This window comes from Talpa occidentalis, unplaced genomic scaffold (genome assembly GCF_014898055.3).
Source record: "Talpa occidentalis isolate TD23 unplaced genomic scaffold, MPIMG_talOcc4v2.1 talOcc4.2, whole genome shotgun sequence".
NCBI lineage: Eukaryota > Metazoa > Chordata > Mammalia > Eulipotyphla > Talpidae > Talpa > Talpa occidentalis.
The window spans coordinates 135,601,302-135,618,049 of record NW_023602073.1 but is presented as its reverse complement, the minus strand read 5'-3'; the positions used below and the strand labels follow the sequence as shown (position 1 = coordinate 135,618,049).

Sequence of the window (16,748 nt, the reverse complement as noted above, 5' to 3'; positions counted from 1 at the left end):
GCTCTGGCTCTGGTGAATTCTCTCACCCTCCCGCGCTTCTGACTGTACCCAGTGCTTGTATAAATAAATAAATAAATAAAATAAAATCTTCAAATCCTTAAAAAAAAGCCACATACCTCAATAAAAAAAAAAAAAAAAATTGTATTCTTCAGAAAATATTGAATTTCTAGTGAAATGATCTGCAAGTTTCCTCCTGAGAAAACAGCAAAGGTAGCACAAGCAGATAGAATTGTAATTGTACTGTTTTAGAAGATTTATTTATCTTTTCATCTTAGAAAAAAAATCAATTGAAGAATTAACATTTAACAAGTGAAGAAGATAAAATAAAAAGGACAAAATAGTATACCATGGAAAATCAGAAAATAATAAACTCGGTTTTGATCTTGATTCAATTCATGATTTAATTTGCTTTTTCAAGTAGGTAACAGTTTAGTTACAATCACATAATTATGTGACTTCAGGTATCCATTTAGCACAATTGTTAACAATTAAATTGTAGAGGGTAAGTATACATAAAAGATAAAAATACAAACCAAATTAAAATAAACATAAAAATATGTATTGAAAATAAAACAAAAAATATAAAAGTCTACACAAATTTTTTATATATAGGCCATAGAAATTTACATGAATAACCACATAATTATACATGTATGTGTTTATAAACACACGCATACAAGTATTTCATGAATAGATAAAATGGAATTTTAACAGGATTGAATCAAGATTTTGAAGACATAGAAATAAATCTGCTAGCAAAAGCCTCTCCAACCCACCCCACCTCCCTATGTAACTCCTGATATCACTGTAGCTTGAGCTCAAGCACTTGTCTCTCCTGGAGGGCCCACTTCTTTAACATGACAGAGTGACTTGAGGTGTTCATGGTAAAGACTCTAATGATTTTAGATGCTCAACCACAAGCTAAACCTGAGAAGATTAAACTTTGTTTGACATAGTTTTAGTTTTCAGAACATTGTATTATACTCTTAACTCTTTCACCATAGGGAAGTATTACAGGCTTCAGCGAATGACAATATTATATTACACTAATAAGAACATCTCTTAGCGTAACGATTTCCCCCAAATAAGAGTTTATTTTAACGACCTAACCAATGGTGAATGTTTTGTCATTTCTTTTTTTTTTTAAGATTTATTTGTTTATTTATTTATACAAGCACTGGGTACAGTGAGAAGCGCGAGAGGGTGAGAGAATTCACCAGAGCCAGAGCGGGGAGCAGAGCAGGCAGAAGGACCGAAGAACACTGCTGAGGGGAGCAGCGGGCGGCAGGAGAGGTCTGCGTGCCATGTGGGACCCTCCTCTGGTGGCCAGGGAGCAGCCGGGGATCGAACTGGTTTCGCAGAGGCTGCGGGCAGCTTCACAACCCAGCACTCAACAGCTGCGCCACCGGGGAGGCCCATGTTTTGTCATTTCTCTTGACTCTATACTCATGTCTCTCCAGTTCTGCCAACCCCAATTCCACCATAGTTTAAAGTACTGCACAGCCTTATCTTATCCAAGTGCCTACTATCTGCTTTCCCCACAGACACAACTGAATTGCTTTCATCCATTCTCCACATCATGACCAGCATTACCTTCGCAAAATAGATATCTGATCAGGTCACCCCTCAGGTCAAAACCCTTCAAAGACATTCCATTGCTCTTAAAAGATCAAAATATAGGCCTACTATGGGCCTCCCCAATGGCGCAGCGGTTGAGCGCTGGGCTGCAAAGCTGCCCGCAGCCTCTGCAGAGGGTCCCACATGGCGCGCAGACCTCTCCTGCTGCTCCCAATGCTCCCCTCAGCAGTGTACTTCGGTCCTTCTGCCTGTTCTACTCCCTACTCTGGCTCTGGTGAATTCTCTCACCCTCCTGTGCTTCTGACTGTACCCAGTGCTTGTATAAATAAGTAAATCTTTAAAAAAAAAAAAACAAAAACAAAATACAGGCCTTCTACTCTAGACCCTGCCACACCCACTACAACTCTGAAGCTCTCCTGTTCTTTCTCTGTTCTGAGGTAATATACGCTCTCCTTTAATTCCTTGAGTATATGCTGTACTCATAATTTAGAGCAAATTACAGACATACCCTCTGTCTCAAATAGTTTTATACTGCTACTACTCCCATCTTTTACCTACTTAATTCTTATTGATCCTTCAGATTTCAGCTTAGACAAGTCTTTGGCCATGTACTCTCAATACATCAGGTATTTTGTATATGGGGATTAATCTGATAAATGTTTGTTTCTAAGATATAAGTTCCATGAGGCAGGGACAACATCAATATTTCTCTCTCTTTTTTTTTTCCTAGACAGAAGAAAATCAGAAATAAAAGAAATAAACATAATAAACTTGCTTAAGGACTACTCAAGTTCACTGTGCATTCATTAAATTGTTTCTTTAAACTGCTGAAATTCTACATGCTTCTTTTCATAAAGCATATACTTTTAATGACCACCAAGCCTCTCCTGGAAGGTTCAGAAAATGACTCAACTTAAAGTCATTAAGTGACTTTCCATAGCCTCCTGAGAAGTTTCTGCACAAGCTTGGCCAGTAAGCAATTGTTAGCAGACACATGCGCTCCACATCACTGCCTTTTAATTTAAATTTCTTTTTTTTTAAGGAGGTGTTTTTAATATCATTGGATGTGTAGAAATCTGTTCTGAATTTACATAATTTAAAATCAGTCTTAAAAGTCAGTGTCTTATGAAGAACACAGGGTTGGTGATGGTTTACAACATTTTTCCCTCGACAAGAGACCAACCCTGGGAAAAATAAAATATCCCAATTTTCATTAACGAAAACAGAGCTGAACACACAACTGTAGCTGCTGAATGTTACTGAAACTGCCAGGAAATTCTAGAAGCAAAAACAAGTTTGGGCTGGCACGTTAACATCTCAAAGACAATCCTGAAATATAAAACCATGGAATTTCTAAAGTTAATGTCCACTTTTTGTCAGTATTTACCTAGGTACTTTGTGTTATATATTACAGAAGAGATTAGAGAAATATTCACTTTCCAAAGCTCCACTTCACCAGATATATGCTCTACTACCTATTTCGTCTCCAACTTTTTGAGATATACTTGAGGCTTATTATTCTATTTACTAAAGATAATGATCCTGCATAATTCCTCTGTTTTGGGAGGATCAACCTGAATAAAATTTACTAGCTGTGTATTTATGCCGAGGAAGTCTCTGACTGCAATCCCCAAAGCACTTCCCTTTCTCTGTCCCCTTACTCATTTAACAATTGTTGAGAATCTACTACATGACAGATATTTTTTTCTTTTTTGTAGAAGTTTATGAGTTAGTGGGAATCCTAGGAGGATAAGCAAAGCAGATACATACACTATAGATATGCAGACACTTTACTACAGGTGATTTCAGATTTTTCTTAGGGCAGATATCTGGGGATCATCTGCCTGGGCATCTCATTTGGTGAGAACCAAACCTGCTTTTCACCCAAGTCAGATTTGTTCAACTTGCCTCAGTTCTTCCTTCCCCACATACCTGCAAGGTTCAGGTATGCTGGGAGTGCTTAGAAAGACCCTAAACTTCATCACCTTATCCCTTTTAGAGACTGGACCTCATGGTGTTTCTGAACTTTTGGAGTTTTACCACCACAGGGTATAGCCGAGAACTAAAAGAATGCCATTCAACTTTCAAAAAGCAAACAATATATACATTCTCTTAAGATTAAAAGTTAAATCATCATAGATTACTGTACGTTATGTGTTATGAAATCAGAAAGAAGGCAGCTCCTTGAAAGAAGCTTGGTAATTTTGCACAAAGTAGGGAATTAGCAAATATTGGTTGAATTGTTGAACACATTGCCATTCCTCATGCTAAGCCATGAAAACTGGTGTGTATCTAAGCTGGAGTCTGGTATTTATTTTGAAATCCAAGAAGCCAAGTTGTCAATATAAATTGCTCTGTCCTTGCACAGAATCTAAACACTTTTAGCCAAGAGCAGTAAACCCACACGAGAAGAGGGTCCATGAAGAACACAAACAGCAAAACTGAGCAAAGTAAAAGTCGTCTTCTGTGGGGGACCTCTCTGTCCCATATTCACACAGGTTGCAATACTTCCTTCTTTGCACCGATTATCTGCTAGGTACTATTTGATTGCTTGGGATGCATCACTGAAAACAATCTGACTTTCTACCTCATCTTTCCATTCAAGGTCTTTTCCCCGAGTACCCCGTGCCTGGAATTATAGTCAACACTTGGAAGAAGAAACAAGGCATAACATCTCTCCAAAAGCAAAGTTGTTTATAAAGATGCTAAGATTAGAAAATAAAATTAGGAAAGTGGAAAGTGTTCAGGTACCATCTAGCTTACCTTGTAATGAGTTGAAGATGGCAAAGAGGTACATCATAGGGACACTTAATGGTTTCCAGGCAAAGAAAGCGAATCCCCACGTCATGCCCAGCAGGAATGTCAGGCTGACTACACTGCGCAGGTTCCTGAGAACTTCTTCACGCAGGGTCCGGTTGCTCCTCTTGCCATTCCTCCCACAGATTTGCACCATGACCACGATGAACATGGCCACATTCAGGAAAAACATGACTCCAAAATAACCGGCACAGCTCACATAAAATACAAAGGGATCCAGAATCCAACAGCTTACAGGAGAAGAAGAAAAGGAGGGATGAAAGGAAAGATTTAGTCACTTTATTTTCTTTTTAAATAAAATTGTTTTACATCCCTGTTAGTATTTTGACAGTATAGGATTTCTCCCCTCAGGTGTGGTCACTGTAGCTAGAGAGAGAGATTTAGTAGCATGTCCTGTTTACATAAGGTTCTCCGGGCTCAGCTGGGACTTCTGCGGGTATCACTTAACCTCTAGGCCACCAGGGAGGCCCCAAGGTAGCTTCTTGAGGTCTGCATGGGATGAAGAATGTCAGTCAGTAGGCTCACCCAAAATACTGTTAAGTGCCTTTTCTTTTATGTGTCTGCCCTCCAGTGAAAAGGAAGCATAAGTATTCATTTTCTCAATCTCCTTTGGATGTAAGGGGTTTAACAAAGTAATATGGAAGCAGAGTCCACTAAAGAAATTTTGGGGAGCTAGTCTAGGTGGACTCAACCAGCAGGCTCTTATTCCTTCTTCCTGCTTCAAACTTGGAAGTGAGCGTGGCGCTGCAGCAGTCACATTTTCAACCACAAAATCAGCCCAGGTTGTTGCCCACTTCACATTTCTTGTCATGTGAGGAAGGTAAATTCTTCCTATGCACATATAATTGTGCATTCTGTTACTGTAGACAAAATAATTCTTATGAATATAATTGGTATAGAGGTGGCAAGATTTTATTGAGGATCAAGGATATTCTTCTACTGACAGTTTTGTACAATTAAAAGGCTACATTGTTTATAACTTTGTTCTAAGTTGAGGAAGGATGTACTTGATATTCTGAATGATACATAAATCTGAAAAGAGATGAAAGTAATTTTAAAACAGCACTATGTGTAAGGTATACTATGAGTCACATTAATAAATGCTGCTATTTTAGATTCCATCAATATTACCTAATTAATATTATGGAGATATGTAGGTGCCTCAAAAACTGGATGACTTACTGAAATCAATAAATTCATCCTAAAATCCTAGTATAAATGATCATCATTCTGGGTCCGCTTTTCACACTGGAGCATGACCTCACAATGGCAAAAGATATCTTGAAAAAAGTCTTTAAGTTCTATAACCTGATTCCTAGCATATAGTCAATTCTCAGTGTGAGAGAGGACTGTACAACTATTTACTAAATTTACTTGATTTTTTTAAAGATTTATTTATGCATATAAGAACTGGGGTACAGGCCAGACGTGCAGGAGGGTGAGAGGATTCACCAGAGACAGAGCGGGGAACAGAACAGGCAGATCTACTGAAATACACTGCTGAGGGGAGCAGCGGGCGACACAGTAGAGGTCTGCTGCACCACAGCTCCCTGCAGAGGCTGTGGATAGCTTCACAGTGCTGTGCTTATACCCTTGTGCCACCAGAGAGGCCCTAAAAACCAAGAAGAATTGACTGACATACTTGTAAAATTTCCTTACTTAGACTTGTGCGTTTACTTCTATGTCTGATATATTTTAATTGTAAAGGTCCTCAAATTAATACCGCTTGCTTGTCCTGGAGTTAAGTTTTCTTTACATATGTGAATTCCTTAAAATCCTTACATTTATTTTCTACTAGCTCTTGAATGCTGCTTTTGACTATGAGAGGCTGTGAGGGAATGGACAGAGATTGGATGTGGACTGGGTAGTCAAGTATTCTCCAACCAAGCAACAAGCACAGAGATGTGCCTCCCAGATCTCATCTCAAGATGAGACTCATTCAGTAACTCTTTCTTTTTTTTTTTTTAAGAGGCACGTATTTTATTCATTTATTTATTTGTTTGTTTGTTTTTGTTTATACATGCACTGGGTACAGTCAGAAGCGCGGGAGGGTGAGAGAATTCACCAGAGCCAGAGTGGAGAGCAGAGCAGGCAGAAGGACCGAAGTACACTGCTGAGGGGAGCAGCGGGCGGCAGGAGAGGTCTGCGCGCCATGTGGGACCCTCCTCCAGTGGCCGGGGAGCAGCCGGGGATCGAACCGGCACTGCAGAGTCTGCGGGCAGCTTCGCAACCCAGCGCTCAACTGCTGCGCCACCGGGGAGGCTCTCAGTAACTCTTTCAATTAACATACATTTATTAAGTACCCAATATGTACTAGATAAAACAGGAGAGAATTGCCAAATTTGAACAATATGAAGATCTTAGCCTCAGTGATCTGAGTCTAAATGGAATTTTCCAAGTTATTCAAGTGCTTGTGGAGTTCCTCCCTTCTTCCCTCTCTCCCTCACAACCTTCTTCCTTCTTTCCTTCTTTCTTTCTTAAAGATCCAAAAGGGAAGGTTTAGGGCCTCCCTGGTGGTGCAGGTGGTTGAACGCAGTGCTGTGAAGCTGTCCGCAGCCTCTGCAGCACAGGTTCAATCCCAGCCGGCTAGGGAGATACCCACATGGTGCAACAGACCTCTCCTGTCTCACTCTCTACTCCCCACAGCAGTGCATTTCTTCATTCTGCCTGTTCTGTTCCCCACTCTGTCTCTGGTGAATCCTCTCACCCTCCCGCGCCTCTGGCCTGTACCCCCCATTCTTGTATAAATAAATATTTTTTTAAAAAAGGGAAGGTTTAGTATAAAAAAGGAAATTCCCTATCTGGCAGGGCACTATGTTCATGTGGAAAAGCATCTCAAACACTTCGGGGCAGTCAATTAAACTCATTGGTAGTGGAGCAGAGACCTTGACAAGAGCATGCAAACACATTTCAACCTTCCAGAATAAGAGGCCCACTACTGGCATGGAAACATCTATTAAATTTTAGCAAATGATATTTAAACATCACAAATCAATTTCCAATCAGGCTGTATTACTTACAATTCACCGCCTTCTTCTATTCCATAACTTTTTCTTCCATAGACTTTATTTTTGCCACTGCTCACTAGTACAATTGACACAACTAAGGCCGGCAAACCTGTTATAAAAAGATCATATATATATATAAACAACTTCTCAGGATCGCCTGAAGTGCCTTATAATACTGGTAATAGCAAGAAAAACAATAAATAAACCATTTCATATTACAGAATCAAATTTCTTAGACCTGGCAATTTGATTAAAAACAAGAAAATCCCTTCTTTGATAAGGAACCTCCCAGTCTAATCAGCAATCATCAAAACATATTCTTTAATGACAGCTATTTTAATCTTCTGTTTGATTGCTGATAACCAATAGAGAACCAAAAACCTGACTTCAACTGAAGTCAGCACCAGAAAATGTGGTCTCATTAATGATGTCTGGTGGACTGTCAGCGTTCAGGAGGTAAGTTATTGCCACTTATTTTGTCCCATTCTGTATAAAGAAAAATCTAGGAAAAGTGGAGGAAAACAATGGGGACTTAAACGCTTCATAGTCTCCCTTTTTTCTATAAAAAGAATCAATCAAGGCCTCCCTGGTGGCGCAAGGTGTTAAGATGCAACCTAAGAAGTAGTCCGCAGCCTCTGCAGCACGAGTTCGATTCCCAGCAAGGGAGCAACCCACACGGCACAGCAGACCTCTCCTGACTCACTTCCTGCTCCCATCAGCAGTGTATTTCAGTCAATCTGCCTGTTCTGTTCCCCGCTCTGGCTCTGGAGAATCCTCTCACTCTCCCGCACATCTGGCCTGTACCTCAGCTATTGTATGCATAAATAAATATATCTTTTTTTTTTTTTAAATAAAATTTTTTTAAAGATTTATTTATTTTTACAAGCACTGGGTACGTCAGAAGTGCGGGAGGGTGAGAGAATTCACCAGAGTCAGAGCAGGGAGCAGAACAGGCAGAAGGACCGAAGTACACTGCTGAGGGGAGCAGCGGGCGGCAGGAGAGGTCTGCACGCCGTGTGGGACCCTCGCTGGAGGCCGGGGATCGAACCGGCGCTGCAGAGGCTGTGGGAATCTTTGCAACCCAGTGCTCAACCACTGCACCAAAATATATCTTTTCTAAATATATCTTTTCTAAAAAAGAATCAATCAATAATTATTTCCATGTGTATGTCAGCGGGCAAAAGCTAATTCTAACCATCCAAACTTCCTGAAAGATCCATTTATTTGCTCCTACTGTGGTACTGAACACCTTGGAATGTCTCCTACTTCTACATTGCTCTCTGAAAAGAACAAGGTCTAAAATGCCTGGTGCAATATAAAACCCAGATTAAAAAAAAAAAAAAGATTAAAAGATCCCAAAAAGGCAAATACAACCATCCACATCTGTCTGAAGAATGTTAAGAAGTTCAAGTCAAGAATTCTGTCCATATTCTGGTTGCACACACATACACACTATTTCTCCCTCTTGTTCTAAGACATGGGCATGCATCTAGGGTGAGTATAGTTAGGATTCTGAGGAGGGTTTCAAATTTTGAAATACAATAGAAATGCACCACTATCCACAGTTGCTTCTCCAGACTCGGGTGGGCTGGCTCTGGGCAAAGGAAATAAGTGGTGACTCAAGAGTTGAACATTTTGCCTTACTCCTGAATATGTTGAAGGCTATTGAATGGTTTTTAAAAATCCTGTTCTTCCTTAGGATATGTATGTCATGTCCACATCCTTTGCAATTTAGAAGTAGTTTCTAGCAGTTTTATTCTTTCAAAATAGGATTTTCTTACCAAAAACTGACAGCTGCCCATAATAGTTAAAACAAAACCAAAACATTTTAGAGTCTTACCCCAGCCAATGATGCAGAATTTCAGTATATATCGGCGGATGTAAGTGTTAAACACTTTCACCAGGGCAATGTACATGTGAATGGCTTCCAGCCCCATCCAGGTAAAGGTTGTTAGGAGGAAGAAATGCAGCAGGGCAGCCACGGCAGTGCAAAGCCCATCCATCTGGAAGGAGGCGACCCAGCCATCCAAGAGGAAGAGAAGGTTCAGGAACAGCAGAGCTGTGCTCAGGTTCATCAAGATTTTGGAGGGATAATCCCTTCGCAATTTTCTAAAAAAGAAAGAAAAGACATACAAGAACTAACCCTGTAAATAAATCACTGAACCACAGGCAGTAATGTCTTACAGAGCTTGGCAATGCATTAGAATCTTTTTAGGCCATGGTCTCACTAGGAGGAGGGCTTTGGAAAGTTATAAAGATTTTTTTTAAATATTATTTTTATTTCAAAACTGCTTCTAATTGTTTATGAAAGTTTCAACTGAATGACTTTTTTAATCCAGGTAAACTGAGTTAGAAAGTTGATATTTTTGTTAAAAAACAATTTCCCTAGTACATTTCCAACCTTCTTGATTTTTAATGAGGTAAGGATCATTTTTGAATGCTCTATTTCAGAATTCATTTTATAAAATTTGTGAAGCAAGTGATTTTGTCTTTTACGATCATATAAAAAGCATTTTCGACAATATTTTTAAATGTTAATAATCTCTAACATTTTTAAATGCATTTTGAGAATTAGAAATACAGTAATTTTAAGATAAGATTCTAGAGCTGGAAAATTCATATTGCACGATGCATCTTCAGAGAAACCTTAATATTAACATTGAACCACCCTACGTGAATCATCACAAAGAGTACAAATGTTTTTAAAAGAAGAGGCAGTTTTCTTATTCATTTTGGAACAGTTAGCACTTGGTTTGGCAGTTAGAAAAATACTTACTCAAAAGCAATATAAGTCAGGAGAGTTGCTGCTGAAAAAATAGCAGATATGCCACACCCAACGTAAGAGATGAAGGTCAGAATTTTAGTGTTTTTTGCATCCATTTGTGAGGCAGATCCTTGAAGATCCTACACAAAAGATGGGAAGTACCTATAAGAACGTTTCTTTTCATGAGAAAGATGTATCAGAAAGCTCATGCTAGCATAGGAGCAACTCAATCTTAGGGGCTAGTAGCAATAGTGTTAATCAGTGTGGACACTTCCATTTATTGTACCCTTATCCATCACTCCATGAAACAAAATTACAGCATTACTGAAGGAGCAAGCCAAGTTGTACAAATGGTTACCTTGTTATCCAATCTCTTTGCACACCAGTATAAGGAGAAGAACAAAGCCACTGACCCCCGACAGAAAGAGGGGAGAATAAATGAGCAGGGCCACCCTTAACATTTGTAGGGTTGGGGGCACAAATACAAATGGAGGTTAGTCTGGTCCACACAGCCAAGTCCTTGGGAGGGTCCTACGTCCTGTAGGTAGGGGCTCAGCCAGCAGACGGAGGTGGGTACTGGCACTGAGGGTTTCGGGCTCTGAGCTTGGTACTGAGGCTTCTGTGATCATTTCAAAGATTGGTATGTAAGGGGAGGGTTATAGTTTGAGGGTCACAGTTTTGTAATCCTTATGGACTTGAAAGGGCACCAATTAAAGTGTTAGGGTTATCCTGGAGTGGAAAGACATAAAACTTTCTTGCATATTAACATAAAGTATTAATTCCACCAGGCAGAAACAAATTTGTAAAGTATGGGCCTGGTAGGAAAATCTTTTGTTCCCTCCTTATATGGGGTATTGGGACAGGGATAAATGTTGAGTTAAAGACCAGTTACTCAGTCTTGGCTGGAGGAGAAAGGTCTCTCCATTATGCACATAATGGAAAGTGGAGCCTTCTTGGAGAAGACACATATTTCAAAAGGCAAATTCACTGAAACTTTTAGGTCTTATATTATGAAAAAAATAGCACCCATGTTTGTTTGATCTTTTTCATTCTCTGTGTTAATTTTCTTTAATTTTCACCAAAATGTCAGTGAAATCGGCAGCTCACACGAAGGCCTCCAGTGTGTGGGGATTGTCTGTGAGTGAAATTGAGACAAGGGACTCACTTTCAGGTTTGGCTGATGCAGTAACAGTAACATTGAGGTAACAGCACCTCAGTGACACAAAGAAATGTACAAAGTGACTGCCAGCAAGAGCAAAGGGGACTTTCCGTATCTTCCTCATCCTAGAATCCCTTAAAACATTGGAAGGATTTGGCACCCCCATGGCACAGGGGATGGGGCTAGAGTCAGTGACACTGATGCAGAACATTTTGGTTACTCCAGAGACATGGTCTAGAATGATAAATGACCTGTCATTGCCTCTTGAAAACCTATGGCTGTTATATAAGTGAAGTAGCTGATTTGCAAAAACACAATGTCATAATTTAAACTCTAATTAATAAAATAATGATATTTACTGATGCTTATTCACACATAATTCCTACACAGTTTTGTACTGTTAGAGGATGAAGAATATGAAAAAATTTTCCCCTTAAACGAGCCAATATGAAAATGTACTAATGTTAAAAAATGAAAATCAGTTTTACTACAAAAAATATACCAGAGGACATTAAATGTATGACACATTTTCAGACTGGAAGACCTAGTTATGGGCTTGGGTTACACATTTGTAGCTTCTCAGATGGTGGGTGTAGACAGTGAGAATATCTTATGCAAGAGAACAAAGAATTTGAAAGTCAAGAGAGACTCTTTAACAAAGTCCTGGTGGTCTGGAAAAGCTGAAAGGATGGAGCATGCTGCCAGAAAGGATACACTCTGGAGTTTTCATCCAGCAGTATAAAATGCTGCAAATGTAGCCAAGGTGGGAAATGGAAGGGGAGCATCGAAAATGTATTATCACTTCACAGACATGAAAAACTGTTTAAATCAGATGGCAACAGAAAAAATAATAGTTACAAACTCATAGTGAAATGTAAACAATATATGAAGAAACGGACCACCCCAAATAGAGAAGTCAACCTTTGTATATAAAACATCTCTGAACAGTGAACTGTGTTCGTGTTAGCTATTATTGAACTTAAAATCACGCTCAAACACACATGTGCATGCACACACATGACATACACATAGTTGAAATACACAAACTAAGCTAAAGCTTCTATACCTTATATGAGTAATCATGTAAAATATGTGTTCTTTTAAAAAAATGCCTGCTGTCACATCACTTCTGGAGAAAAGAGAACATGAAACAAAATTGAGGGTTTTTTTTCTTTTAATTACTTAGGGAAAACATATTATTGTTTAATTGTTCATTTTCATGCTCTAGCAGTAAAGAAAAAATATCTAGAGTCTGAAAAAGTTACATAATTATTTTCTCTGACTGTTACTTTTTAAATGACTTGTTCTTATGCCTCAGGGCATTGAAGTACTGGCTTGTCAGCAAAATGACAACTTGCAGGCTTACCTAGGACAATAGCCATTTACACGGGCCATGTAGATTTCTGAGCCAAGTACTACATCCCACAGTTCCTCACTGCTTCCTCTCCACAGGAAGCCCCGAAGGAAGTGGGGGTCAGATTAAAGGGAGGGGATAAACACAACTCGATGTCTGTGATTCGAATATGAGACTGAAAGTTCTACTGCTTCAGCACACAGTTGGTTACACACACCTGCAGTTAGAAAGCCACTGTGACTGATCCCTTCATGGAAACTACAGAAAAACAATGGCTCTCTTTGGGTCTGAGGGTTGCACTGATCACACACCATCATATCTGTGAAAAACACAGGTGTGTGTCAGCTATAAGGTAAAGGTATGAGTCTGTGGATGATCAAACAAGTCGCTGGATGTGGCGAGGCTCCTGAAAATTTGGTGGGTAAAAATACACGTCAATGAGATCCAATATTTGTTTGAAACTGTCTAATTTTGTTTGAGGCTGGTTAATGAGATAAAAACAGGGCCATAAGAAAGAAAGAAGAAAAGAATATGAAGGCCTAATAGTGGGAGAAATAGCATTTCCATTCTCCATTTTATAGGCCAGAAGAATCCATGCTCTTCCTACTCATTAACCTGCCCTACCAGGTTGAGATGAGCAGGAAGGGGGTCTGTGGTCCTTTGGGATCACAGCTTGATCATGTAGCGCAGTACCTGTACAAAGTAACATCCTAATATACAGAGAAATAATATACTCTAAGATTTGCAATGAAATTTTTCACTGTTCCCTTCCATGTTAGCAAAACCTAACATTTTCTTAACTTTTCTGTATCTCCCTCTCTCTCAGTTTCCTTCTAATTAATTCAAGGGTCTCATGGAGATTTTCCTATTTCTGAGATTATTTATCAGCATCATTCATTTCAGTTATGGTACTTTTCTATAATTACATTTGCATAATTTAAGCTATGATTTCTGCTAATTAGTACTTCATTAAAAAATCAGGATTCAGGGTACAGGTGAAAATTATTAGGAAATAATACCCAGACACATAATTTAAAACAGCTCACTGACATAAAGAAGTAAGCCTTCCAAAATGGTATTTCATAGTGAGTTTAGAAATTCTTCCCTTACCAGCAGAACTCCAAAGTGTGTGAGGTGGTTACACAGGCACACCGTTTCGTTCTTTTCTGCATTTGTTTGTGCATCGCATCCTGATCTGTTCCAAAATCCAAAATTTTCTATAGGAGAAAATCAATAAACATTGTTGGATGACATTTTGTTTAAGGAAATATGCCTCAGATGCCTTTACTGTTTCACTATAAGCATATTATATTGTGAAAGTTGCCAATACTTAGAATTAAGATTCCTGGAATCTGAGGATGTTGGCAGTGAGTAGGCAGAGATTATCAGTGGTTTTCAACTGGGTTCAACTGGGTTTGTTCAATTTTTTTTTTTTTTTTTTTTTTTTATAGAGGCATGCTTTATTTATTTGTTTGCTGGTTTCTTTGTTTGTTTTGTTTATACATGCACTGGGTACAGTCAGAAGCGCGGGAGGGCGAGAGAATTCACCAGAGCCAGAGCGGGGAGCAGAGCAGGCAGAAGGACCGAAGTACACTGCTGAGGGGAGCAGCGGGCGGCAGGAGAGGTCTGCGCACCATGTGGGACCCTCCTCCGGTGGCCGGGGAGCAGCCGGGGATTGTTCAATTTTTTTTTTAAAGACCTTTTATTTATTTATACAAGAGTTGGGGTACAGGCCAGAGGCATGGGAGGGTGGGAGGATTCACCAGAGACAGAGCAGGGATCAGAACAGGCAGACGGACCAAAAGCACTGCTGTGGGGAGCAGCAGACGTGACAGGAGAGGTCTGCCACACATGTGGGTATCTCCCTGGCCAGCCGGGAAACGAACCAGCGCTGCAAAAGCTGCGGACAGCTCCACAGCGCTGCTCTCAACCTGCTGCGCCACCGGGGAAGCCCGGGTTTGTTCAATTTTTAATATATTTTAAAATCAACTTCCATAAAAATACAAATATAACATACACCAATGTATGACAGCAATGCATTATTTTTATCTTGAGCCAATCTGTTTTGGGGAGGACACAAGGACAAAGATCTACTTCTCTGGAACATGCTATTATGTACACAGGGGCTATGTGCAACATAGCTTGTTATAACATACTGCCCCGACTTTTACGGTATGTTATGAAATATAAGCCCCTCCTATATTTGAAGACTATTTTAAGACTGCAAGGAGGTATCATTTTTAACTATTAATATATATCTAGTAAATCAGACTCTTCTCAAAATTATACAACTAGAAACTGAACAGTAATAAAAAGTTTTCAGCTTTTGACAAGGAGCATCAGGAAAGAGGCTTAGGACTCCTCCACAAGACACACCCACCCACACTGACTTGATGTGGTCACCAGAATCCCACTGGGGCTTTTTGAGGGGATACCTTTGGGGGCAGAATAAGGGGGTTCATGACTTGTCCTTCCCATCAAACAAAGCTCCCCACTTTTCACCCAGTAATTCACCCCTTAATTTTGCCTTTCTCTCTTGATCCGCAAATGGCATTCTGGAGGTAGTGCACTTCTTTCAAATAATATATACCCATTGTAACTAATCCTACATTTAGTTTTTTTTTAAATGAACATCCACCCACTCCCCATAATCTGAGGTCTAAAAGCTGAATTTTAAATTATCTGCCTCATGTATATCAAATAATCTCTGCAGTGGTCTAGAAGAATGAGATCAAGTATATATGAACAGTCATCTGAAAGTGGCCACAACAGTGCATTAACAATGCATAGCAATATATAAAGTACAATACAATGTATTTTATAAATAACTAAGGTCAGAGGTTGTTTGCCACTAAAAAATGTCAGATCTTCCTTTATCTTCTTGTCTGCAAGAATGAATAGTTACAGAAATTAGATACCGCTTCTCAAGCTCCCTAAATTAAGTCTGCAGCTTAGTCACCATCACACTTACATTGTGACTCACTGTGGTCCAGGGTAAAATGAAAGAAGAGGGGGGTGTTTAACAAGGTTTCAAATTCAGTTGTTATTAAGACAGTCAATATTTTAAAACTTACCATTTTTGTTTAGATCCCAGAAGGCACAGATGGAGTGAGGCACTGCCTATATTAACATAACAATAAACATGTGACACTGTTTAAAATAAATGAAAAAATCATACAATTTGAATATGTGAAAATGTTAAGGTTTTCACAAAGAAATAGATTTGCCTTAGTCATGCCAATATGACCTCAGAAAGGCAGGCAGTGCAGGGGAATCTCCTTTCACAAAGACTCTAAGTGGAAATCAACTATAACTAACTCCATGAGGGATCCTGTTATCCATCTATCTGCAGGTTTCAATTTATGTCTCATTGTAAAATGTAATTCCCTATTAAAGTAATTAAAACTGGCACTGAAACAGATACTGCACACTCACATTCTTTGCAGCATTAGTCATAAGAGCCAAAGGTGGACCAAAGTGTCCATCACCTGACACATGGATAAGAAAAAATGGGGTGTGTGTATTTTAATGTGTATTAGAATTCCATAATATTTATATTATGATACATAAGAAGAATATATATATAAACATATGCTATAATATAAGCATATAAACATATATTATAATATATTATATAAGCATATATTACATACATATACATATACACAACAGAATATTATCCACACTTAAAGAGAAAGGAGATCCTGGCACGTGCTATAATATGGATGAACCTGAAATATGTTAAGTGGAATAAACCAGTCACAAAAAGACAAATACCATGTGATTCCACTTACATGGGGAAATTCCAAGAGAGAGAGAGAGACAGAGACAGACAGAGAGAGAGACAGAGACAGAGAGAGACAGAGAGTAGAACAATGGCTGCTGGGGGCTGGGAGGGGGAATTGGGGAGCTGTGGCTTAATGGGCACATGTTTGTAGTTGGGGGAGAGAAAAACTTCTGGAGATGGATGTGAAATGGTAGCAGAACAATATGAATGTACTTAATGCCACCGAGCTGTACATTTAAAAACAGTAAAACTAGTAATTTTATATCATGTCTATTTTGTGA

General features: G+C 39.2%; 1 protein-coding gene across 5 annotated transcripts in view; it reads right to left on the bottom strand.

The window, feature by feature from the left end:
* ADGRG6 (adhesion G protein-coupled receptor G6) overlaps positions 1-16,748 on the bottom strand; it is a 128,242-nt gene that overhangs the window by 14,912 nt on the left and 96,582 nt on the right. For all 5 annotated transcript variants that reach the window (XM_037520489.2, XM_037520491.2, XM_037520492.2 and 2 more), the window contains 6 exons: positions 15,755-15,800; positions 13,791-13,897; positions 10,180-10,307; positions 9,244-9,512; positions 7,416-7,512; positions 4,342-4,625 (listed from right to left, as the gene is read on the bottom strand). In XM_037520489.2, coding sequence (XP_037376386.1) covers positions 4,342-4,625; positions 7,416-7,512; positions 9,244-9,512; positions 10,180-10,307; positions 13,791-13,897; positions 15,755-15,800 — 931 coding nt within the window. The remainder of the gene's footprint in view (positions 1-4,341; positions 4,626-7,415; positions 7,513-9,243; positions 9,513-10,179; positions 10,308-13,790; positions 13,898-15,754; positions 15,801-16,748) is intronic.